This window comes from Podarcis raffonei, chromosome 1 (genome assembly GCF_027172205.1).
Source record: "Podarcis raffonei isolate rPodRaf1 chromosome 1, rPodRaf1.pri, whole genome shotgun sequence".
Lineage (NCBI taxonomy): Eukaryota > Metazoa > Chordata > Lepidosauria > Squamata > Lacertidae > Podarcis > Podarcis raffonei.
In genome coordinates, this window is record NC_070602.1 from 43866945 (window position 1) to 43893719 (window position 26775).

General features: G+C 43.5%; 1 protein-coding gene and 1 long non-coding RNA gene across 7 annotated transcripts in view; one reads left to right on the forward strand and one right to left on the reverse strand.

The window, feature by feature from the left end:
• Nucleotides 1-3238: 3238 nt before the first annotated feature.
• On the reverse strand, nt 3239-8500 carry LOC128411232 (uncharacterized). The gene is made up of 2 exons (XR_008329734.1): nt 8005-8500; nt 3239-3489 (listed from the first exon to the last, which is right to left on the reverse strand). It is a non-coding gene; the product is annotated as an uncharacterized LOC128411232 (long non-coding RNA).
• The window catches only part of MAPKBP1 (mitogen-activated protein kinase binding protein 1), a 117217-nt gene continuing 98939 nt past the window's right edge, over nt 8498-26775 (forward strand). For 4 of the 6 annotated variants that reach the window (XM_053383365.1, XM_053383380.1, XM_053383373.1 and 1 more), the window contains exons 1-2: nt 8498-8709; nt 9685-10047. In XM_053383365.1, coding sequence (XP_053239340.1) covers nt 9931-10047 — 117 coding nt within the window. In that variant the 5' untranslated portion in view covers nt 8498-8709; nt 9685-9930. The other 2 variants (XM_053383348.1, XM_053383357.1) reach the window with 2 other exon arrangements.

Consider the following 26775-nt stretch of genomic DNA (forward strand, 5'->3'; position numbering starts at 1 on the left):
CACAATATGGGCTTGTAGTGAAATACTTAAGCTACTGCTTCACCATGAACAAAATGAGCTTCAACCTACTTCCCAGAATGCAGAATTGTGGCAGATCCAATTTATCACATTCTACTGTTGAAGCAGTAAAAGAAGCTGAAATGTGCACCAGTTATATATTGTTGCTGGTTTGGGTCAGTCTGCATCATGCCCTGAGTCCCTTCTAATTATTGGGTTCCTGTATCTCTGGGGATGGGACGCGGGTGGCGCTGTGGGTTAAACCACAGAGCCTAGGACTTGCCGATCAGAAGGTCGGCAGTTCGACTCCCCGCAACAGGGTGAGCTCCCGTTGCTCGGTCCCTGCTCCTGCCCACCTAGCAGTTCGAAAGCACGTCAAAGTGCAAGTAGATAAACAGGTACCACTCCGGCGGGAAGGTAAACGGCGTTTCCGTGCGCTGCCCTGATTCGCCGGAAGCGGCTTAGTCATGCTGGCCACATGACCCGGAAGCTGTACGCCGGCTCCCTCGGCGAGATGAGCGCCGCAATCCGAGTCGTCCGTGACTGGACCTAACATTCAGGGGCCCTTTTACCTTTACTATCTCTGGGGATAGAGGTATGAGAGCAAGCTGTCGCAACTAGTCCCTTTAGGCAGTTGCAATACAGTGGTCTTAGCTGGCCACTTAACACCATGATTAGCATAACCAACAAAGTTGCTGTGTACCATAGGATTTTCCTCTTGCCTGGCTGGTGGTTAGAAAGACAGTGGTCAGAGTTGTGTGAGAGAGCTGAGCGGTAATAAAGCCGGCTGAGCAGCTGAATAGAAGACCCGTGCTTGATTTGCGCTGGAACCCAAGGCTGTGACTAGTAGAGAAGCAAGATCTGTTGGGGTGTTCATGTGGGATGGGTTTTAATGAACAGGAGAGGATATAGTAATTCAGTTTATCCCTCCAGGCCCCCATGTGTGTAGGTAGAACAGAATTTCAAAATCCCATCATCGGCAGCCAATTTAAAAGCATAGGAATGAGGCTGTGAACCCCTGTTTTTGAGTAAGTCCAGCTGCAAAGTAAGCTGGCTTCCCCCTTCTTACCCCACTTAACAAAGAATCAGGCAACAACTTTAAGATATACTTACTTTATTATCCAAAATGATTTATTTACAGTATAACCAGATTCAGGCATGTGTCTAAAGCTCGAGCAAGCAGAGGCATGTCTGCATCCAACTCTGATCAACAGAAGAGAGAGGAACGGGAGGTACCATATGCTTCTTCCTCTCCAGGAGAGGAGGGGAGTATGACATCACACAGAGCCCTCTCTACCAATTGTATTTCTATGGTCTGAGTATTTGATTATCAGCAATACAGCTCTATGGCATTAGCCGCTTCTCATGCAAACAAGCAAGAATATGCATTTGGTAGGTTTGGCTGCTAATCTCCCACAGTGAACCCCTCTGCCTTAGACTCAGGTTGTATATATGTGTAAATAAACCATATATCCTAAAGAGACCACAGTCGCCACTGGCCCTCATTCCAAGGAAACTGAACCCTGGGTAAGTGCCTGGAATCTCTCACCTTTCAAAGACTGGGGTGGCATACAACCAAGAACTATCCAGCAGTCACAGAAGCTCTGTCATTTATTGGCTGAGGGGACGCGGGTGGTGCTGTGCTCTAAACCACTGAGCCTCTTGGGTTTGCCAGTCATAAGGTCGGCAGTTTGAATCCAGGGTGAGATCCCATTGATTTGTCCCAGCTCCCGCCAACCTAGCAGTTTGAAAGCATACCAGTGCAAGTAGATAAATAGGTACCACTGTGGCAGGAAGGTAAATGATGTTTCTGTGTGCTCTGGCACTCGTCATGGTGTTCTGTGTGCCAGAAGCTGTTTAGTCATGCTAGCCACATGACCAGGAAAAGCTGTCTGCGGACAAATACCTGCTCCCTCGACCTGAAAGCGGAAATGAGTGCTGCACCCCATAGTCAAATTCTACTGGACTTAACTGTCCAGGGGTCCTTTACCTTTTAATAAGGACTGTGAGAGTTGTCTTGGGTGGCTGCGGTTTACAAATAAATAAGCATACAGTAGCTTTCCCCCGGCTGGTAAACTCAGATGTTTTGGACTAATACTCCCATCCTCCCTGACCATTGGCCATGCTGGGGCTGATGGAAATTGTAGCCCATAACAGCTTGGAGAAGGCTGGCCTACAACAGAGAGATAAACAAGGTCATTCTAAATGGATATTAGCTGACAATCCTCATTGGCTTGTATGCAAAACTCTCTTGGAATCATTCTTCTTTCTGACATAATATTTGCTTTTATGGCTTTATTTCTGTAACAACAAAAAGAAATATTGCATAAGGTCAGTGTGTTCTCATATTTATACCTGGTCTTTATCGCCTCCCCACACGCTTAAAAAAAAAGCAGTTCCTCATGTCCATTTATATTCTAGGGTTGCGTTCTACTGTAATTCTTTTTATCTGTCAAATGAACCGTTTTTTCCTGTTCTCTTGGCTTGAAGAAATGTTACTTCGGGCTGTTCTGCCTTGTTGAATGTTATCACTATCTGTTTAGGATATTATAGCTGGTTCAGCTCCCTGGCATCCAGAAAATTTCTTTGGATGAGCTAAGAATCATTCTACAGATTCTTGCATTGCCTACTTTGGAGAATTTCACAACAGCATCATATGAGCAGGCAGATTCTATTCCTTTGTCTTTGCTTGTGTAGTAGAAATACAGTGGCACCTCGGTTTATGAACTTAATCCCTTCCGGAAGTCTGTTCTTAAACCAAAGCCGTTCTTAAACTGAGGCGCGCTTTCCCTAATGAGGCCTCCCACTGCCAGCGCCCTTCCGAGGTAAAGTTCGCTAACCGGAACACTACTTCCAGTTTTGCGGAGTTCTTATACCGAACAGACCTGTTCTTAAACCGAGGTACCATTGTATATGGTTTGATTGGTTCCAAAGAGTAAGTAGGCAATTATATTTATTATTGTTGCTGGAGTCTGGCACATACAGCAGTGGAGTGCAGAAATAAATAGTGTGGTAAGTCTGCTAGTTGAAAGAAAAAAGAAACTGAATTTTTTTAAAAAAACCAAACAAACCCAAAAACTAACAATGTAACACAAGACATTTCATGATGGTCAAGATTCCCCCCTCCCTTTTTAAAAAGAAACATGAATTTGGAGCATAAAATCCACTTGTGAGTACCATACAGGTTGTAACTTTAAAATATTTAAGGGATAGAAGAGAACATGCAATTATATATACACACACAATGAGAAGACTGTAAACTGCCGCTTATGGTTAGCAGAGGTGACAACACGCATGGCTTCATCTCTTTCATTTCTTCCTTTACACTAAGCCATAATAAGCCAAAGGTGTGTGCTGCCGGATATCCTTTGGCCTTAGGCATGATGTGACTCACAGGCTGAAGTGTGAATTTCTGCAGTGTGTCCATTTAATGAAGTGTAGCCAGCGTGACAGCATTCACAGGAATACTTCAGGGGGTGGATGCTGGTTTAGCTTTAAAAAAATAAAAAAATAAAATTACAGCTTTTAGTCACAACAAGGTGCCATGCGTTTTGCTGTGTGCGTGTACAAAAGAGTCCCTGAATTTATAAGAGGTCTAGCAAAATACACTAGGGAGTGTTTTAAGGGATAGTTGCATATATAGGAATTTTGGCTCAAGGGGTTCAACCAGACGGTCTACATAATAGTATGAGATGTTTTCCAAGGCTTTGGCTTATCTGTAGGTGTGGCTCACCCATTCCACAATTTTCATGCGGCTGCATGTCATAGCAAAGTGTTCTTCAAACTTGAGTGCCCAGATGTTGGATTACAGCTCCTATAACCCCTGACCATTGCCTAAAGTGGGGGTGATAGGAGTTGGAGCCCCAAGAGGTTTAAACTGTTTTTAAAAGAAGTTTAAATTGTATTAGTATTGTTATGTTTGCCACCCTAGGCTGCTTTGATATAAGGTGTGGGGCAGAAATTGAATAAATAAAACAATACTATACTACGCTAAATTGTATCACATTGAATTTGGCTTGGTAATGAAATTGGCAGCCAGATCTTTGGGCAGAGGTGTAATATTTCATTCCTGTAAGGAACTGTGCTGCAACATTCTGTAGTGACAATAAGAGCCTGGTGGATCAGGGCAATGGTCCATCCACTCCGGCATCCCGTTCCCACAGAAGCCAGTCAGATGCCTCTGGAAAACCCGCAATCAGAATTCAAGCACAGGAACACTCTCCCCTCCTGTAGTTTCCAGCTACTGGTATTCAGCTGCTGTCTCCAACCGTGCCTCCTCCATGAATTTATTTATTAATCCTCTTCGAAAGCCATAATAAATTGGCAGCTATGACTACCTTGGGAGCAAGTTCCACAGTTTAACTCGGCGCTGTGCAAAGAAGTACCGTACATGCAGGTCCTGCTTTCTGAACACCGTGGGTTCCCATGAAATTGTTTGGTAGCTGAGAGTTTTGTATCACAAGCTGAGAATTTCGATTATGTCCCATGGGAACATTTTAAATCTGCAAGTGGTCCAATCTCTCCTCTCTCTAGTGCTTCCTGACATGGCTACAGCCAACCAACAAAAGAGAAAAAGGAAAAACTGATTTGTTCAATCTCCTTCTCTCCCTGGTTTCTGCCCCCAAATGGCTGCGACTTACCAGGAAAGCACAAGCAAATAAGGAAGCAGGCAAACTCCGGCTATTCGGATATCTGAATCTGTGGTGTGTATAGTGAGATTTGGGTACTAATTCCTTGTATTCAGATGAATGAATGAATGAATGAATGAATGAATGAATGAATGAATGAATGTAGAGCAAGCATTTGAAAAGTGGGACATGTGTGCACTTTCTCTTCATTTACCTTTTTTTTTTAGTTTCTGGACCAACCATAAGGAAAGGCCAAAATAGAGTACATTGCAGCAATCCAATATTAAAATTACCAAAGCCTGGACTCCCGTGGTCAAGCCATCCCAGTCTAAGGGAAAGCCACAGCTGTAATAGCAGCCAAAGTCGGTAAAAGGCATTCCTAGCTACTGTGGACACCTGGGCCTCTGGTGCCAAAGCACCTAGGGGCAGCCATTTTCTTCTCCCATGCGGTGTTGGTGCATCATAACATACTGCACTCCCAGGGGCTTTTTAGTGATAACCTTTCAGGGAGTGTGGCAAGCACTGCACTTTCTAACTGCTCTTTCTCTCTCTCCCATACCCACACCCACCCTGTTTACTCAGAAGGAAGCCTCGCCAAGTTCAGTGGAACCTTCTTCCAAAAAAAGCCAGCGCTGGGATTAGAACCTTTGTCAGACCTTGGCCTAAAGCATTAAAACGAACAAACCAGCCTGCACCCCCATCACAAACAAACTAACAGGTTCCGTTGATTACAAAGGTGTGGATCAGTATGTTCCCATCCTTTGTGAAGCTTTTCAGCCGCAGGCCTCACTTGGGAATTACAACTGTTTCTCCCCTGGGCTTCCAGGTGCATGTTCCCTTATCCAAGGACCCAACCCAGCTAGTTAGAAATAGGGGGATGAGTCATTGCCCTCTCTTCCCACCCATCCTTTGGGAGTAGCAATTAAAAGATAAAAGAGGCAGCCTGATCCTGGACAAAATTCAGAAGCCAAACTAACAGGCCCGGTCTATACAGCAATAGGTTTAAACAGTAAAGGGTGTCTATTCAGAAATATGTATTGCAGATTTCAGTGCATCTTGTTTGCAGGTAAAGGGACCCCTGACCATTAGGTCCAGTTGCAGATGACTCTGGGGTTGCGGCGCTCCTCTCGCTTTACTGGCTGAGGGAGCTGGCATATAGCTTCCGGGTTATGTGGCCAGCATGACTAAGCCACTTCTGGCAAACCAAAATAAGGTTGCAATCTGAGTCTGGTGGGTTATGGATATAATCAAAGTTCAGAGCCAAAACAAAACATCTGCTGTCTGACATAGAGCAGCAAATAATGCTCCAAGTCAAGGTGTGCATTACCTAAGGTTGGTCAAGTTTTTTCGGCACCTGAAGCAGAAAATTACAACATGTGCCTCTCTCATTCCTGGACACTAAAAATACAAATTATAATATAAGCAGTTTGTTGTTCTATGCCTAATGACAGGGCTGACCCTTTCAAGTTGACTAATGGGCAATTAGCTACAGAAGAGTCACCTTAACCAGTCTGAATGGCCATCTGCCTGGAATGTATATGGTAATATTTACCTGGAAGTCATTGCTACCCAGAAACAGGAGTAAAGAGGTGATGAATCAATGTCTGTATTTTGAAAATGTGAAATTGCCTTGAACCTATAATCTAGGTTCAAAAATCTTTCTTAGTCTCATAAACTATGTTTTATGGAAACAGGACTGCATTGTATTAAGCCAGAGTTCCCCACTGTGTGTGAACCAGGGAAGTCTGGCTTAATGGCAGTAGACAAACAAGGATACGCAGCTAGAATCAGATAATGAGCCAGGAATTAAGAGCCAAACCTAGCACAAGAGGTGAGAGGGAAGGAAAAGGAATGAATCCATAAACAGACTATTTAATTAAATGCCAAATAAATGGTGCCATCCCACCTTCTTGCCAACCCAACCTCTTTTAATTGGGCTCAGAAACAAACAAAGTATATGCATATATTAAAATGTTCACCAAAGTTCTGAAGCACAAAACAGTGAAAGAAGGGGCACACACAGAAAAACGGCAAGCACTGTATCTGCTAAAAACTGTTGGCATAATTTTGTTAAATTTTGGAACAAAGTGGTAGCCCAGATTACAGAATTTTGAGTGAAATTTCCCTCCGCAGCACAATTCCTAAATGTTTACTTGAAACTAAGCCCCACTGTGTTCAGTGTTGCTTACTCCCAGGTAAGTGTTTACAGCAGCCTTACTGCTGTAAGGTTTACTCTGTGTTAGAATATGGAAACCAATGCAGGCACTTGCAGTGTGAGACTATGCAGGGATTACAAACATCCTTCATGTTCATGGGCTTTCTTCAGGAAGTAAATCCTACTGAACAGTATGGGATGTTCTCAAGCAAACTTTAATCGGATCTGACTGTGTGCATTTTTTAAAGGATGCAGACTAATATCAGATATAATTCCAGGTGTCATATTTATTACTGCAAGAAATGGGCAGTTCGCACCGCATAGGGAATCATTCTCTCTAGAGTCATGATCACTACTAATTTTGTGTTTATTATGCATGAGAACACACTGGAGCGGCATTTAAAAAATCTGAAATTCAGGGGAACTAGGTCTTGATTGAAGGGATGATACAAAAATGGTGTAATTAGATAAAAGTGGAAATGCCTGCATTCTGTCCTGCATTTTTATCTTATGAACCACCCCGAGAAGTAGGGCAGTATATAAATTTAATAAATAATAAAACAACAATACCACTGGAAAATCCAGTCAGGAGCCAGGCAAGCTTGGAAAAAAGGCCCCTGAGAGTTTACACCAGGCTTCCTCAACCTCGGCCGCCAGATGTTTTTGGCCTACAACGGCCACGATCCCTAGCTAGCAGGACCAGTGGTCAGGGATGCTGGGAATTGTAGTCTCAAAACATCTGGAGGGCCGAGGTTGAGGGAGCCTGGTTTACACTAGCTACTGGCAATGCTATAGGTGTAGCAGTTCGGCCTGGGCAGGAGATGACCCCATAGTTCAGACCTCTTCTTCCCTGGGGTAATGGAAACAGTTCTCCTTCTGCATTCCAAGCAGCTGTTAAAGGCACAGGGGTCCTGCCGCGCGGGGGGGGGGCGTGGAAAAGAGTTAGCCACCCGATTTAACGGTGTGTTCTTTAGTAACCCACTAAGCAGCGCCTCCGGTTTAGCCCCCGGGGGCAAGTTAAAACGTGCCCGCTTGCGAAGGAAGCTGGCAGAGGAGCCAGGGCTGGGTCGGGCTTGGCCAAACCGGCTCCTTTTTTGCCTGCGAAGAGGTGACTTGGCGGGGAGGGTGAAGCAAGGTCGGTCTGCCTCTGTTGGAAAGGAAGGTAACCGCCGCCTCCTCCTCCCTACAGGGGCGCTGAGGTCGAACCCTTAATCCCTCCTTCACCCGGTCTCGAGGTTCTCTTCTCCTCCGTCCTCCTTTTCCGTTTCGCGGTTTGGCCTGCCTAGGCCACCGTCGCCGCCGCCGCGGAATCTGGCTGGCTGGGATCTGTCAGCGTGAGTCCTGCGCCAGAAGGGATACAACAAGCGCAGCGGGCGGAGGGGCTGGAGCGTGGAAGCGAGAAGAGCGGTCGCCAGCCCGGAACCTGGCGAGGGGGAAACAGCTGAGCGAGGAGGAGGAGAGCCGTGACACGGCAGGCAGCCCTCTGGGAGGGTCCGGCTGAGGAAGAGCCTGGCAGCCTCTCTTGCACGGGCGCCCCGGCCACTTCCAGCCTCTCGGCTGTCAACTAGCAGGCGGTGGGGAAGCTGAGCAGGGCAGAGCCCGGCCCCCTTTCCCAGTCTCTCCTCCCCGCTAGCAATTTTTTTCCTCCCTCCCCCCCTTTAAAATAAAAATCTGCAAGAGGAACTCCCGACCTTCCTCGTAGTTTTTGAATCCGCTGGCTGCCTCCGTGCGGTCTGGATCCCTGCGAAGCGAGAGGCGAGAGAAGGAGCTCAGGGGAGGAGGAGGAGGAGGGCGCTTCGCGTGCGTTTTAAATCCCACCGTGGCTTTTTCTAAAAAGGAAAAATCGGCTGCATGGACGGGCAGCGGGCAGAGAAATCCCATTTAATCTCCTCTCGTTGCTCCGCAAAGCGCCGCTGCCTCTTCGCCAAGGTAACAAAGGTTGAGCCATGTAGTGGTTTTCTTAAAAACAAAACAAAACAAAACGGTTTGTGTCGTTGGCTTATTGTTAAGAAGAAAAAAAGAATTGTCCTGAAGGTTTGAATTTGCCCCCTGAATAACGGTGGTTCAGAATGCTCTGGGAAAGGCTTTATGCGATGGTCGGGTATTTTTCGTCTTCGCGCATTTGCGGGCAGGAAGGTGGGGAGGAACAGAATTACCGCAAACTTCTGCCGAAAAATCTGGGTAGATTTGCCTCCCCGTCCCGAGGCTCTCATCAGCCTGAGGTGCGGAAGGTTTTTTGGGCCTGACAATCTTGGCTGGTGGAGATTTTCTTCTTGATAAGTAAGGGGGCGGGGGGTGTTCGAAACAGTCGCCTATTTTAGACTTGGAAGATATCCGTTATATTTAAAATCTAGGCTAAAAACGTTTGATCTAATGGCAGCAAGTTTCTTATTTGCCCAATGCGTATGCAGCATCTGATGCCCATTCCTCAACATTATTTTAAAATCGTGAATACTGCAACAACGGGTAGTGCAAGGGGGCGGGGAGAGAAGGAGCCTCTCTTGGAGATGTGGTCCTGATCCTGCTATGCTATTCCCTTGCATGGATCTCTTCAAGGACTGCTTCAATTGTGGGGGACTAACTATTAAGATTGCTTTGGGGGGTGGGGCGGGGGGAGGACTGGGTCCATGCTCTAACTTTAAATCCTGACATCTGTAGTGAACTGGTTATTACAGTGGTCTCCCCCACCCCTTTAAAGCTGTCTGGCTCTTTAAAGTGTGCTTCCTTACATATGGCGATGCTGGTGGGGAAAGGATTTTCCACAAATCCTGATGAAATTCAGTGACCTTTGATGCATGGCTTCTGCCATTCAGCCTCTATTAGAAAAAGCCGAGATGCACTTGAAGATGTGTTGCTGGCTTATGTTAGCTTTGCTGTCTCTTCCCCTCTTTTCTTCCCCCAAAGGTCCATATTGATCTGAGTCTTTTGAACTGACAAAGGAAGTATCTGGAATAGTAGTAATACAAAAGCTGTCAGCAATTGTGCCCTGAAGCGGGAGCCTTATGATGAAGTGAAAAAGGGGAGTGCCCGCAATCTGGAGTCTCTGGACAGAAATGGCCCCCTTAACTCCTCTGGCGTGTTAACCCCTGACTGGGTGGTGGAGGAGGAAAGTGCTTGAGAGGGGGGCAGGGCTACCTCCCCACGAAGGCTATGATGTCGGTTGAAGGCTCCACAATAACAAGCCGCATCAAGAACTTGCTTCGATCGCCTTCTATCAAGCTGCGAAGGAGCAAGCCAGGGAGCAAGCGGGAAGACATCAGTACGAAGGTGAGTGTTCCAACTGTTGTGCATCCTCTTGAAAGCCTCACCTTTGGCTAAATGCTCAGTTGTGTTGGGGGATGTCATATAGGGTGGCCCTTAAATATAATGGAATAGTGGTGGTTTCGCCTGTCTTCCTGACCTGTGCATAGCACAGCCAGCAAGACAATGATGGTCTTTGTCTGGGTGTGCCTAAAGGTTGCTTTCCCAAGCTGTATGTGCAAGAAGGTACTTTATGATGTGCTGCACATGGATAGGTATTGCAAGGCGATGAAGGCACTTCAGGATGTGCTGCACATGGATAGGTGTTGTAAGGCCCCCAGGCAATTGGAAGGGAAGACAGGATGTAACACCTTTGGCTCTTCTCACACAAGGAAGTGTGGAACAAATGATTGTTTGGTTAAAACAAACCTTTCTTATGCCTTTTGGGGGGCACCTCTCAAAAGCAACAAGTGTGTATGCTACCCTAATGTTTTTCAAGTATAGAGATGTAGCCTTTGTTATTGAAGCTTATGGTGTTACTTGACACATGACTGATTAAGTTTAATGAACAGGATTAAAAGTGTCAAGGAACTAAGCCTGTGTTAAGGCAGTGCATCCTTGAGATATAGCTGCCATAGTGGTACGTGTGCTCTCTGTCTCTTTCCTACTTGCTCTTTCTAGCAAAGGTTTTATGGCACATTCTTCAGTTTGCTGTCCTGAGATTAATGTAGGGCAGAAAGAGCCGTGGACTCTGTTCTCCTTCAGAGGATAAGCTTGTTTTAATTTGTGTGGACAGTAAAATAGGAACAACCAGCTTGGCCACATAGTGAATAATAATTAAAACTGGGGGCTGGGATCCCAAATTCCTGGATGCTTTGTCATTGACTAATTGTATTGCATTAAGGAAAAACGTGCACACGAAACAGTGCCTCAGTTTTCCCATCTGTAAAATGAATGTACCGGTAATTGCTCCTAATTATAACTAATTAGTGATGAATGCTTGCTTAAAGCACCTTGTACTTCTTGGACAGTTTTTGGCATGTCATGCAAGGTACTTTCTGTATTTAATAATTTTGCAGCTGACACTCTGCATGTTTTCTCAGAATAATAAATCCCAATAGGTGGATTGTGCATGGGTTTGTTGCTGTATTATAAGAAGCTTTCCCAGTACCCATGGGAGAGTATAAAATGAAAGTAAGCATACCCTTATTTCAGAGGTACAGCTTAAAATTGTTATGAAAGCTGCGTTTTCCTCTTCCGATGTTGTTACTTGAATGATAAGGCTTGCTTTCCCACCCTCTGCTCCATATAAATAAATGGGGTTTATTTCTCAACGTTTTGTGGAAGGGCCTCCTTTTATAGCCAACTGACCTTTGGTCTACTTGGTGCAAAAAATCCATTCTTCAAGCCCTCTTCCCTACTCAAGAGGTGTAAGCTCCACAGTACAATCTTCTGCATGTCTGCTCAAAAGATAAGCATATAGGATTTCAACTGAAAGTAGCTTCCAGACAACCTGTTTTTTGAACAATAGTTCTGATTTGTTTGTGGGGAGGTTGATATGATGTTACATAATCAACTGTTGTCCCACACTTTCCAGAGCATTATCTTGTCACTTTCCTTATTGCAATAAGTATGGCTTGCTTTTATTTATTTTGGAAGTGGGTATGTTGCATAGGTCCATTTCATTGGGCCACCTGAATTTGCTGGAATGCGATTGAATCCCATCCTCAAAAAAACAGCCTGGAAACACCTACAGTCATCAAAATCCAGTTTTGCAAAATTTAAAAGTATCCAGACTCTTCTTAATGTGCCCATGTGCTTTCAAGACATGCAGGGTTTCGAAAACGCTCTTTAGTGAGGCATACACATTTCTAATATACTGTATTAGTGTTACTGTTTTGGCTAGTGGGAGTTGCCTGGTCCTTAAGGGGAAACCATCTGTTTGTTCTCCTCTTCTTCCTTTTTTTCCTGATTATGTGGAAGTGCGGTAATTTCTTGGCTCATTCTTTCTTACCCTGCAGTTGTCTGTGAGATGGTAACTTGGATGTGGATGCATCTGAAGTTAGTTTACAGTTCTCCTCCCTGTGAAGGAAACTAAGAAATGCATGCAGATTGCCTATGCAAACTCATTTTGTTTGCTTGCTTTATTGAATGCATGATTAGAAGTGGTACCAGCTTATTTGCAATGCTATCAGTTTTGATTATTGTTCTGTGAACCGCCCTGAGACCTCCGGGTATAGGGCGGTATAGAAATTAATAATAATAATAAATAATGATGAGAACTTGAGATGGGCTAGCAACAAGATGTAAAAGTTAATTGTATACAGAAGCACACAACACATGAGGGCTGTGAATTGATCCCCCCGCCCACATAGTCCCTTCTGAGCAACACATGCCACCTGTGATTACTGTATTGTAAAAGACAGGTATAATGGGATACTATAGGAATGGAGTTATCTTGTAGATGGGACAAAATGAGGAAAGCTATGAAATATAGGGTCCCCCGGTTGCTAGAGTCCTGGCCACCTCTTATCTCTGTAACCATGATGGTAAAAAATGTGCTCTTTCTAAAAAAGGAAGAGGTTAGGATACTCAGATTTTATGGGACGAATGCCTCCTGTTTTATCAAGACGTAATTTAACAAGAGGAGCGTGGGAAACCTCTTGAATGGCCCTGTCAAATGATGAGAAATGCATTTAGAAATGTATATTCCGCCCTTTGCTGTTGTCGCTCCCATGACTTATTGCAATAGTAAATTCTACCTGTCCCCTGCTTCCCAGATGTCTAATTAAGTGCAAAAGTGTGGTAACATTCTCCTCACCAGCTGGCTGGACAGTGTAGATGACTGTGTAACCAAGTTGTGATAGGTGAACTATTAGGGATTTGGGTGGCGCTATGGTCTAAACCACTGAGCCTCTTGGGCTTGCTGATCGAAAGGTTGATGGTTCAAATCTGCATGATGGGGTGAGCTCCCATTGCTCTGTCCCAACGTCTGCCAGCCTAGCATTTCAAAAGCATACCAATGCAAGTAGATAAATAGGTACCACTGTGGCGGGAAGGTAAACGGTGTTTCTGTGCACTCTGGCTTCTGTCACAGTGTCCCATTGTGCCAGAATCTGTTTATTCATGGTGGCCACATGACCTGGAAAGCTGTCTGTGGACAAATGCTGGCTCCCTCGACCTGAAGTGAGATGAGCGCTGCACCCCATAGTCCCCTTTGACTGGACTGAACCGTCCAGGGATACCTTTTTACCTTTAGGTGCACTATTGTAAATTACTACTTGGTAACTGATTACTACAGAATCCCAGTCCCACAGCTGAATCCTGTAGAATAATGGGCAAATGCTGGCAATCTGTAACCTCTACTTTGTGAAAATGATTTGCTCGAGGAAGGTGATGGGACAGGACCATCTTGTACAAATGTAACCTTGGAATTCCTTCCAGTTTTGCCTCTCTGAAGCGCAGTGTCATATTTCAGTGGGAGTAACAGGTATATTAATCATTGCTATTGGTTCCACCTGGAAAACTGCTGTTTGAAAAGCCTAATTCTCACTGAGGTGGAAAACTTGTGTCTTGGCTATACTTCAGACTACAGGAAAAGGCTGAGGTATTGACTGCTCCTCCAAACAAAAATAAATGATAATCACATAAAAAATAATAAACACAACTGTGTACACATAGTAAAACAGATGTAAGGACATTTCTCCCCAATATCCTACTTTTTTTAAAATATGCGGCGTTTTATGTTTTTTACAGCCTGGTTTACTTCTTTGAAGAGAACAGTAATGTTAAGAGATTGTCAGTTCATGAAACAGGATCCTCAGCATGCCTGATAATTCAAGTGATTTTCCTTAACACACTACTTTTTCTTGCATATTGGTTAACGCTGCGGATGCTGTCAGCTGGGCAAACATGAAAACCATTTGAAAAGGAGAGTTGCAAGGTCACAAGTTGGAAATCTTAGCTTGAACAGAACTGATTCGACATAGTGAAGTTACCACTCCTGAACTGCTTCTTCCTGGGTCTTGCTGTTTGTCCTTCTCCATAGCCTGATGAGGGCAAAAGAGGCATCTCACTTGCTTCAGCCAGTGGTGGAGGCAATTAGACCCAGAGGAACATCTGCTCCTCCAGATGTTGCTGGACTCCAACTCCTGCCTGCTCCTGCTGGTGTTACCAATGTTGTAGTTGTAGTCCAGGAACATCTGGAGAGCCACAAGTTCCCCAACTCTTTTGTGGGAAATAAGAGCCAAAGGCCTATCTAAGCCAGCATCCTGTTTCGACAGTGGCTAAGGGCATTTATTTATTTATTTAGGGTTGTATTCAGCACTAGCCCTACTTGAATAGACCTAATGAAATTAATGAACCTAAGTTAGTCATGCCCATTAATGTCAGTTAGAGCAAAACTAGTATTTAATACCACTTTATTTAACAAAATGTATATCCTTCCTTATTGTCAGAAAAAAACCCTATGTGGTAAGTAATATAAAGGTAATAGCCCTCTCCTGCTGCTGTTACCAATCTTCAGAGGCACATTGCCTCTGATCATGTAGGTAGTATACAGTCATCATGACTAGCAGCCATTGATAGGCTTATTCTCCACAAATTTGTCTTAATCTCCTGCTAACAAAGGTCCAGACTGTGTCCTGGTCTGGCAAACCAATTGAAAAAAGGTTTTCTCTTTAATCACAATAACTTCTCAGATTGTCTTAGTTCAGTAAAACGGGGCACCTTTGAGCAGATTGTGACTGGGTGCCGGTGATATCTGAATTAGTGTACTGGCTAAGTCAGCTTTCAAAGATCAAGAATGTTTCTTTCAGGCCTGAAGGATGCCCTTCAGGCTTGATTGATCTTGATTTACTCAGTTTTCGACCTGGTAACTGAGTTTGTGTGTGTTTCATCTCCCGGTGTCCAAGCGCTGCGGCTTGTTTAGAGAAGGATGCTTCCTAATTAATGACTGGGTCTGCGGTGGCGAACTTCCCAGTCAGTGTGGTACCTTCTTTGTCTTCAAGAGGTTTTTTGGAAGATGATTAGAGAAACCTGTTTGTGGGTCTGAGGGAGACAGGGAAGGAAGATGAAGAGCTGTATTTTGGCCAACTGGCTCCCTTCCACAATATCTTTAGAAGAGAAGCGGATGGGTTAAGCTTAAGCAGGACTCTCATGATTTAGGTGAAAACAATAATTTTGCAGGCAGTGTATATAAATAACATATGTGTCTCCTACTCGGACAAATGTAAGAAACGGATGTTGGTTGCATTGACCTCTAGGCATATGTACAAAAGCCTGCAAAAGTATTTCCCCCCCAAAGCCAGGTCTTGGACCTTAATGTTTCTTAAACTACCACAGAATTACTGGATTGGACCCAGCAGAGACAAATTGTTTGAAGTCATAGCTTACACTGCTGTATGATTTCAAACTTTAGTGTGAGTTGGGTAGGAAGGTGCCAAGGCCTACTCTTGACTATGTCAAAATATCACAGCAAAAAAGTAGTGGGTATTGAGAACTTTTGTTAGGTTATTTTTCTTTATGCCCCAGGATAACTAATGTTGGCATCTGTCTGTCTCTAGAGACAATGGAGTGCACCTCTGGGGATGAAGTCAGACCGCTGCATTAGCAGCACTGAAGTGATCTCCCCAGGGCACAAGCCTAGGCAGTGTGTGTGGAGGTCCTGGGCTGCCCAGATGACAAGACCCAGATGACCCACTGATGGGTCCAAAGGGAAGCAGAGCAATATGTTTGACACCAGTTTGGCTGCAGGAGTTACTAGAAGGAGGTGTACATGGCACCGTTTGGTCATTTTAGGGACTCCACTCCGGTTTGTGTTGGCTTTACTCCTTATCCTTTTCTTCTCCCATAGATATCCTGCAAGGCAGCGGAGGTTTAGGATCAGAGTTTTCTTTCTCCTAGATAGCAATGTTATCAATGCAGATCATGCAGTTGCCATGCCCCATTGACTTCTTTGAAGTTGTTAATGAATTTGTGCCGTTGGACATAGGCCCGTTCTGTACACAATATATTTGGTGATGCTAGTTGCTAATGGAAGGCCCATGACTTCTCCCAGCAGTGAAGTCTGAATAGTTGAAAGAGAAAATGGAGTGCAATTCACTGATTTAAGAATTAAGATTATAGGTGGCAGGCTGATTTGTGTTCAAGCAATTCCTTGAATGTTCCAGTTAAGAAGCCCAACTCCTCAAAGTGCAGCTTCAGTAAGTTTTGACTTAATGTGATTAAAATGAAATCTCTTGGACAGAGCCAAATGTTATAATGTCAGCTAGAAAGCTTTGAGTTCAGCCTTCCTAAGCCCTACAGTGGAAATGATTAGGACAGTAGAATGTTCTTAAAAGTCCCAGCCTTGATTATTCTGATTCTCTTAACTCAGGTTGTTTGTGACCTGGTCTGTGCATGCAGCTGAATGAGGTGGGAGCAATATGAAGTGGGAGAATGGACCCTGACACTGAGGTGGCAAGTGGATTGTGCAATTTTTGAATGATTTGCTTTAAGTGAAAAAATAGTGAAACAGAGAGGGTCTAGCCTGTGCCATTCTTTTCCTGGATGCTACTGAGTAGACATGAATAGGATTGTGCTTACAGTTATCCCATGAGGGGATGTGGCATTTAGCAGAAGAAAGGATGCCCACCAGAGGCGGTTTTAGGGCAGTGCCACCAGTTCGCCAGCACTGGGCACGCAGCCTTCTTATAGCCAGATAATTGCTTACCCAACTGACACGGTCCTAGAGCCCTCCTCACTCCTTCCCAAAGCCTGATGCCTTGGCTTTGGGAAGGGAAGGCCAGGGCTGGAGAGGGCATCAAATTTTGGCTTCACACAGGGCATCACATCACCAAGATCCACCCCTGTGCCCATCCCAATGACTCATTCATTGGCTGCATAGCCAGTAATCTTGTGTATGTAGATGAGGAGGACAAGTTCAGAATTCTCCAGGTGTGTAATGACTTATGGACTATGTGAAGATGTTGGGCTGAGGTGATGGTTCTTCCCAGACCAAGGAGTCAGAACAGAGGAGGGGCGGTTATAAATGAGTGTAGTGCCGTGGCCTCTCCATATGAGGCACAGTGGTACCTCGGGTTAAGAACTTAATTTGTTCTGGAGGTCCATTCTTAACCTGAAACTGTTCTTAACCTGAGGTACCACTTTAGCTAATGGGGCCTCCTGCTGCTGCTGCACCGCTGCTGTGCAATTTCTGTTCTCATCCGGAAGCAAAGTTCTTAACCCGAGGTAATATTTCTGGGTTTGCAGAGTCTGTAACCAAAAGCGTCTAACCCGAAGCGTCTAACCTAAAGCGTCTAACCTAAATCGTCTGTAACCCGAGGTACCACTGTACAGTTTAGATCATGGACTGTTAGTGCAGGGATCTGTCACTAGGCTGTTTCAAAAAATCATAGTAGGGTAAGGGATGGGGAGGAAATTCTGTTCACTTTGCATTTAAAGACAAGCCTACCAAATCCACACTTTCTGTGACAATACATGAACCAAACCAAAGACATCCTTTGTAATATGCCATTTTCTGAATTTTGCAATTTGGTTCTCCAGCCAAGTGATGTGTACTAACATGCATATACAAAGCTTAATAATAATAATATACTTGGGTAAAGTGTCCATAGAATGCATACATTTATGAAAGCAGCATACAAAATGTGTTATGTTAGTGAAGGGCGCTTTTTAAATGTATAGATTAGGCATATTTGCATATAGAAATGTGTGTGATGATGAATTATCTGTTGAATTTACATGAGAAATTCAGAAAATAAATCATAAACTGTTGTGGAAATGTGGAGAACTGAATTTAAGATTGGACAAAATGAAAAACTGAAAGAAACCAAGGGATAGCTTAGTTGGTTAGAGCACAGGGCTGATGACGCCAAAGCTGCATATTTCTGCATAGCAGGGGGTTGGACTATATGATACTCAGGATTCCTTCCAACTCTATGGAATTCTATGATCTATGATCTGACAGATTCACCTTACTCTAAAATAGGCTGGGCTAAGCCAGCCACATACATAAGTACCTTGAAAAGCTTTGCTATTCCATCCAGCATCCTTGTCAGAGATTAATGGGTTAATCTTTTAAAGAACAGAAAAGTGGGGTGAGATAAATTGGCTACCCTGTGGAGCAGACAACCTGTTAGTGGAAAGGAGGAAGAAACAGTCCTGGATTGAAGACAATTCTTGAATGAGGACCTGGAGGAAGTAAATTCACAAAAGATCTCTTGAATGTGCATATAATAGAGTGCTTTCCAAAACTAAATGACTGTAATAACAATGTGTCTGTACACCCCTTGGTATCCAAAATCTGAATTTTGTTTATGCTTTTTGATATGAAAAGGCCTTCCTCATTGTCTTTGCTTTCCTTGAGTCATCAGGAAATATTTATAGTAGAGGAATACTGCTTTTGTTCCTAAACCTGTATACCTGGGCTCTCTCAAAAGTTAGAGTCCTTCCTACGATCAAAAGTTCATTTGAATTCGTTGGGGGAAGGATCTGACATTCTCTCTGAGCTTTCTGCGCAGGATGAGTCGGGGGTGTCTCCACCCTGTGAAAACTGAGCTTGCATAGTCATGTGAGAGTAGTCAAAAACTTTAATCTGCCATAGGAAAGTTCAAAAGACATGCAGCCATCATCTCAAGACTCTACAATGATTACGGTTTATCTTCATGTATAGGAGGTATTGGGGTTTAGTGCCTTAAATCTATGTACCGAATGTTATTTGACTGATGCTTTCCACAAAGGTCTATCAGCTATTACAGGGAGGGGGGAATCAGTCAAATCCACAAAATCTTCATGCCAAGCAAGGAGGATGGTGATGTTCACTAACAGCTTGGATGCAGAGACCATGAATAATGCACCCAGACTGGGTCATCTGCCATGGGAGTTTTAGTGATTGTTATTGGCTAGGGGTGACTATGTGCTTGGATTGCATATTTGGGTATTCACTTTAGTCTTATACTTTAGTCACTTTAGTCTTATACGATGTGGTTTCTCCTTTCGTCCATGCACATATTGTTCTTAGAAGTGCATGGCAGTAGAAGTAATGAACATGCCCCTGGTGCTTGTTGGTAGGTTATGTTGTTTGTGCTTTCTTTATGGTTTCACTGCCCTCCCAGTGGTCTTCAATGTGTTGGGTTGGGGGGTTTGTAACAATAAACCTGGCACCCAGTCTTTACTAAGGCTTAGAAGTGATGCAATTGCAGTATTAAAATTTAAATTGCTTTGCTTCCATTTTTTGTAGGCCTTGGTTGCCTGCACACACCATACATTTGAAGCACACCCTCCTTACACCTCAAAGAATCCCCTGAACTGAAGTTTGCCTCCTAAAGAGGTACAATTCCCAGCACACTTAACAAACCACAGTTCCCAGGTTTACTTTAGATGGGGGAATGTACTTTAAGTATATGGTGTGTACCTCAGTGACCTAGACTGGCTTGGTATAATTCTCCATTTCTCGCTATTATCACGTGGAATTTGGGCTGCCTGGTAGAAATGGCATAACTACTGTTTTTCCTTCCAAAGGCCAGTGATGATGGGTGTGAGAGAATAAAAAAGCATGAGGGGTACAAGTTGTTTCCTTGATTTCCTTGATCCAGTAGAGAGGAGGCTGCAGCTCAGTAGTGGAGTTTGAGAAGCATGTCTCTAAAACCATTTGAGACCAACAATTAAAAATCTTTGATGGCACCAGAAGCAAGAAACCAGCTAGGGAAGTGGCTAGACCATTAGATAAGAAAGGAATTAAAAGTGTGCTAAAGAGGAGAAAGAAAATGCCAAAAAGCTGAAAGATGGTGCAGATGCCCACCAATTTGAGTAGCTTCCAAGGTGGACAGATGTATCAATGGCTCCAAGTCATGATTATGACTACATTATTGACAGGATCAGAAATGCCATGTTGCTGATTACCAGTTGTTGGGGATTGCAAATGGGAGAGTGCTATTGAGTTCATGGCCTGCTTATGGACTTCCCACACACACACACCTTCCTGTTTCCATTGTGGGAAGCAGGATGTTCAACCAGATGATCCAGCAGGACTCTTACATAGAGCACATGCCTGCAAGCATAAAGTACACTCCCTAGCATCATTATTTTAAAAAGAGATCTTGGGTAGCAGAGCTATGAGAGGCATCTACAGAAGACCTTGTGGATTCACTGCTGGTTTGGATAGACAGTTCTGGGTTTTATGAAATACAGTGGTACCTCGGGTTACAGATGCTTCAGGTTACAGATGCTTCAGGTTACAGACTCCACTAACCCAGAAATAGTACCTTGGGTTAAGAACAGCTTCAGGATGAGAACAGAAATCGCACGACGGCGGTGTGGTGGCAGCGGGAGGCCCCATTAGCTAAAGTGGTACCTCAGGTTAAGAGCAGTTTCAGGTTAAGAACGGACCTCCGAAACGAATTAAGTTCTTAACCTGAGGTACCACTGTAGTGGTCACCATCTCATGTTATAAGGCAGCTGTTTATGTAATCTAGCTGAATTCTAATAGAAGAGGTGTCCTAATGACTGAAACAGATAAAGTATGAAAATATTAATACTGGTTTAAGGTTCAAGGATTTGTGGGTGCAAAGGCACCCATAATTTCTAGGATTAGAAAATGTTAGAGATTACTAAATGCTGTGAGTCTTCACCTGTGTTGCAGACCAAGCAGTGTGAAAATGCAGGCTGGACTGAAGAAGAGGGGTTGTAAAAGTAACAGTGTACTAACAAATAATTCCTGCACCACATTGCCGTTAATATTATGAGCCAGACAGGAGCCAGAGCTGAAAAGAGAGAACAAATCTCTCGCCAACGGTGAGGTTAAAACTATGTTTTTTTAGTTTACAAGACAGTTCCTCAAGTCACTAAGCCACAAATCATGTCCACTGTCACTGACTAAACTAGTGGTCACTTGCGGGGGGATTATTAGTGTTACCTCCTTGTCTTCAATGTTAGGGGGTGGGATTTATCTGTGAAAGGGAATCATAAAATCAGTACCTAGAGGTGCTGTGAAAGATGGAGTCACTGCACTTTGATGGTGTTAGCGCTCAGGTGTGGAAGAAATTGGCATCTTATGAAGATGAATGGCACCCAGTGGGATTTCCTGCCTTTCAAACCTGATACAGTATATGGTTATGAATTTGTGGTGGAGGGCAGACTCCCCATAATCCTAAATTTAGTAAAGAGGTAGAATTTTGCCGATTTTCAGAATATGAAGGGAAGTTGCCAGGCCAGTGAAAAATACTGCCTGAACCAGTTCTCCTGTTCAGGAGATTGCTAATAGTGATGCTGTTAAGAACCCAAGGAGAACTAAGTACAGGGCCATTAAGAACAATTGACCTTGAAGATGCTGTCCTTTCCTCAGCTGAGAAGTGGAGAGAAACAGAAGAATTGAGAGAGGGGAGGTTGCCTGGGTAATAGGGTGTTCTTTTACAACCGAGGCTTAGGGAGCAGGGGTTTCTGGGAAGAAGGAGCAGGAAGTGGGCAGAAATCCATGCGCACTGGATGGAAGAGGCTGCACTGAGAGACCAGGGGCCATGACGTGCTACTGCTTTGAACCCAAGCTTGCTGAAGCTATGAAAGGAGCCATATGGAACACTTGTGGGACACTCGTCTACATTGTGCCTCCTTTCTAAGGAACATAAACCCTTGTTAACTGTCAAGACCCCTGGACACTTGCTACTGCTCAGCAGAGACGGGGGTTGCCTGTAACCCTATGTTCTCAATGTGTTTCTTTTTCTAAAAGCTTTATCTTTGTATATAATTAGTCCAGTTCCCATTATCTGGAACACTGAGCAAGGGCATTCCACACTGCAAACTTTTGTTGCAGGTGCGAGTTGTGCACTTAAAATACTAGGCCTTCCTTAAATGGCAACTAGTTTGATGACCCCCAAATTACAATAGTTGTAGTGGTCACAGAGTTGCGCTGCAGCCCAAATATAAAATGATGACAACGACTAGGTTTTCTCACGTTTTGCATCTTTGAGGGAATCTTGTGGTTTTTTGTGGTGTATAGGTCTGTTTGGCACTAAGATTTTTTGCCTGTGGTATTAGGGAAATGGAAACACTGGTATAAATTATACCAGAGGTTTTCAACCTTTCTGAGTCCACGGCTCCCTTGACCAACTACATTCTTTTTGCAGCACCCCTGTGGGGCTCAGGAGCCCACTTAGGTCACCGCTTGGCTGCAAAGTTGTCAGCTTTTCACCCTTTTTCGAACCCCCTCCCTTGTGGAGTGTTCCCTCAGTCTCCTCTCCTCTCCCCTCTCCTTGGGAGTCCTCTGAGCAGCTCTCTGGGGTGAGAAAGACTCCTGCCTGAAACCCTGTAGTGCCTTCCAGTCAGTGTAGATGATGCTGAGCTATATGGTAACTGTTCCTATAAGCTCTAATCAACGAAAGCCTACCAGGCCATCATATTACAAAGTAATCCATTACAATTGCAAGTATTTTGCTGCTTTATAATTCTTATAAGCAACTCCAAATTGCCACAAGACAAGACATTTCCTAAAACCCTGAGCTGCTTCTCAGCCTGGATCTCGGCTTCCATCTTCTTCCAGCACTGGGAGGCGGGGATAATCTCTCACCGATAATCCCTTTACTGTGCTGTTTGTCCCTGTTGGCGGTAAGCCGTAGAGATGCACTTTGTAGACGGCCTTTGGGAGGGTGAAGGAAAGGGCTGGAGGCAGCTGGCAGGGGTGAAGCATAAAGGCAGGAGGAAGGCTTTCCACTTCGGAAAAGGGCCTTCTACTCTGGTTCTATTCCAGATCTCCGGTCCATTAAAAAACTCAAAGAATCCCATAAAAATTGAGGGTTCAGTGAGTGAAGTTTTGGCATCCTGTTGTGTTCTCTCCCTTCCTGACTGCTGTCTGCAAATGCAGCATTCAAACATTTTATTGAATTAACTGTCCATTCTAGGTAGGCAGCATTGCAAAGCATTAGGTGATTTTTTATTAATCTACTGCTGGAGACCGTTTTTTTCATGCCAGATACTTCAAAACTAATCTCAGAGCTATGTTTTGTTGGGAATACTTTGGGATCTTTATTAATTTAGTGAAGCAGAATATTAGTTGTTATTAAATGTATTTTTTTAAAAAGTATTGTTTGAATACTGTTCTCTCTCCCCCCTCTCTGTGTGTGTACCAACTAATCTCAAAGGCACAGAATTTGGCTGCAGTCACTTTTTTTATAAAAGCAAAATGTGTGATGATCTGCTTCAGTGTTCCATGCCCCCCGCCCCCCAGTACTGGTGTCTTGATGTGATGTATTCTGTGAAGCAAGAACTTATGCAAGAGCATGATCTTGTTGTATCCCTTCTGAAAACGTCCTGTTTGCCAGGGTGTGTCTTTTTTACTATTTGACATTTGCTCTGGGCTGCTTTCCACAAATGGCTTGCCAGTCGTTTGTTTTTTTTAAAGGGGAGGGAACTACCTAAAAATTCTAGTTTAGATTATGAAACACCTAACTCGCTCCAAGACATTGTCCCACAACTATTCTATTAATTGCTTTTTAAGTATTGTTTCTCGGATGTTTTATTTTTGTTGATTCATATGTGCAAGGTTTTAATAATTGTGATAACAACACACCTTTGAGACTCGTTGTTGTTGTTGTTGCTGTTGTGGAAAGTGGGCTAGAAATAGTCCAACCACCTTCCAAGAAAATGAGGTTGAAATCTACCCTGGAGGTTACTACTGTTCATTGCAGAATTAAACAGAAACGGACCTATTGTCACTTACACAGTATTAAGCAATATCCTCCTATTTCAGCCACTTACCATTTACAATTTGACTATTGGGGTAAAAAAAAATAGTCCCATCCCATCCATGTACCGTATTTTTCGCTCTATAAGACGCACCAGACCATAAGACGCACCTAGTTTTTGGAGGAGGAAAACAAGAAAAAAAATATTCTGAATCTCAGAAACCAGAACAGCAAGAGGGATCACTACGCAGTGAAAGCAGCAATCCCTCTTGCTGTTCTGGCTTCTGGGATAGCTGCACAGCCTGCATTCGCTCCATAAGACGCACACACATTTCCCCTTACTTTTTAGGAGGGAAAAAGTGAGTCTTATAGAGCAAAAAATACAGTAGTTTTCAAGCAAAAACCAACCCAAGGAAGCAGACTGACAGTAGGCACGTGGTGTTATTTTGGGATGTTTTGCCAGCCTGAGACACATTTGAATTGGTTTTGGGGTAGAAAAATGCCCCATAAAACTGGCCATATATTTCAGTTTCATATTTTATTGGTAGACACTTGGGGCAGAAAACTACTCTGCAAAACTATCTGCACCCAATCTTTTAGTTTTATTGGAATATATATATATTTAGGGTTAAACCACAGAGCCTAGTACTTGCCGATCAGAAGGTTGGCGGTTTGAATCCCCGTGACGGGGTGAGCTCCCATTGCTGGGTCCCTGCTCCTGCCAAACTAGCAGTTCGAAAGCACGTCAAAGTGCAAGTAGATAAATAGGTACCGCTCCAGCGGGAAGGTAAACGGCGTTTCCGTGCGCTGCTCTGGTTTGCCAGAAGTGGCTTAGTCATGCTGGCCACGTGACCCGGAAGCTGTACGCCGGCTCCCTCGGCCAATAAAGCGAGGTGAGTGCCACAACCCCAGAGTCAGCCATAACTGGACCTAATGGTCAGGGGTCCCTTTACCTAAATGCATTTATATTGTAGTCCAACACTCACCATACTTAAATTATGCAAAAAAGGAGAAGAAGAAGAAGAAAAAGGAAAGTTTCAGCTATTATTCCAGCCACTATATCTATCAGAAGGGTCTAGTCAATGCTATGGGTTTGTTAGTCAGTTTCTGAACCCATAGCCCCTACAAGCATTGTGAGCCAATGGCTCCATACAGTGGTACCTTGGTTCTCAAACTTAATCCCTTCCAGAACTCCATTCCAAAACCAAGGTGCGCTTTCGCATAGAAAGTAAAGCAAAATGGAATCATCCGTTCCAGACTTTTAAAGACAATCCCTAAAACAGCAATTTAACATGAATTTTACTATCTAATGAGACCATTGCTCCATAAAATGAAAGCAATAATGAATGTACTGTACTATAAAATAAGACAGTGTTATAGATGATAAAAATTAAAATTAATTTTTTTCTTACCTGCACTGATGATAGTCATTGTTTTGATGGGGAGTTTTTATCCATTTCTGCAGTCACACAATCAATCAATCAGTAGCTGAACTGAGTTTCACACAGTCACAAAAACAAATTAACTGAAAAAAGCCTCAAAAACAAAAATGCAAAATAAATAGCAAAAACAAAAGCGCCAAACTTAATCTGTTCCGGAAGTCCATTTGACTTCCGAAATGTTCAAAAACCAAGGCGCAGCTTCTGATTGGTGCAGATGCCCCGGAAACAATAGCCGACAACCGTTTCCGAAAAACGTTTGAAAACCGGAACACTTACATCCGGGTTTTCAGAGTTTGGGAACCAAGGCGTTGGAGTACCAAGGCGTTTGAGAACCAAGGTACCACTGTACTTTAAAGTGACATGAGTTCTGTGATTGGAATACTTGGGGTCTTTTTTCTTTTATTAGTGAGGTTGTGGACTGAGCCATGTGTGCTATTATGTTTTACTCCTAGGAGAAAATATCGGCTGTGAGCAGGGCTGACTTATAGCATGGAGGGAAAGCTCCCAGTCAAGATCTGGTTTGACTGTCAGAATGAATGTAATTTATTATAATGTTTGTGGTAGTCCTGCATGCCTTTGGCTGTTCGAACAGGCGCTTGTTTTTAAGAGACGATGCAATCTACTAAAAAATAAACCCTGTTAATTCAATCAATGAGAATTACTCCCAGGTAAACATGTATGAGGTTGTTACCTGAATCATGTCACTTATTTCTGTTGTCCCAGTTACTTGATAAATTTTGTGATTCTCTGTTTAAGACTTTTTTAATGTACTTTGCTTTGAGAATGTTTGTTGAAAGGTGGTTTATACAGTCTTCTTGTGCATCATAACTATTGAAGTGAGGCTGCCAGATGCAATACTATACAGTACTGATCCTTGTGCCTTAAATAGCTGTGAAGCAGGGAACATTTTGTTAAATGCAACACTACACACCATTGCAAAAAGGATGAGAGAAGCTGCCCCCAATAAAACTATCTCTTCTGAATGAGTAGTAAAACGACCGCAGTCCTCCCATGTAGAGTCTAATAGCTACTGAATATCATCAAGTATGTAATTTTTAAGAAAAGTTGGGATAGGTTTCTTTCCTGTGTTTGCATGTGGGATCTAAAACAATAGACAAGTGTAGACTTGAAAGTGGCATGCCTCATAATCTCAGATTAGTTCAAACAGACTATCTTTAGGGATTGCTCTTCTAGTTAATTGCCTTTTTAATTAAAGATCTTATTTTTACTAAAAGTTCCTTTCTAAAACATATATAATTAGAATGTCCCCAGCCTGCTCGTAATGTTTTTGTAGATTGTTAGACACTTTGTGCACTTTCAGACTGTAACTATTTTCAGGTGGGATTCAAATGAAGGTTGTGTAAGTATAGTTGATTGTGAAGGCTTTCGCAACAGACCCACTTTCACAAAAGCTCAGACTTTGGTAAGTGAAGGGGAAATGCACTTGAAAGTTTGGGATAGCGATTCCTTTGATGCAACATCATCTCTAACCGCCACTCAAACAAATTGGAATGAATGTTCAATAAATAGCCAACATTGTCTAATCTTCTTGCAAACAAATCAGGATGAATGCTCAATACAGTTGCCTGAAAGCACCCTTGGTGCTTCCAAAAGTAACTATTGTTTATTCATTTCAT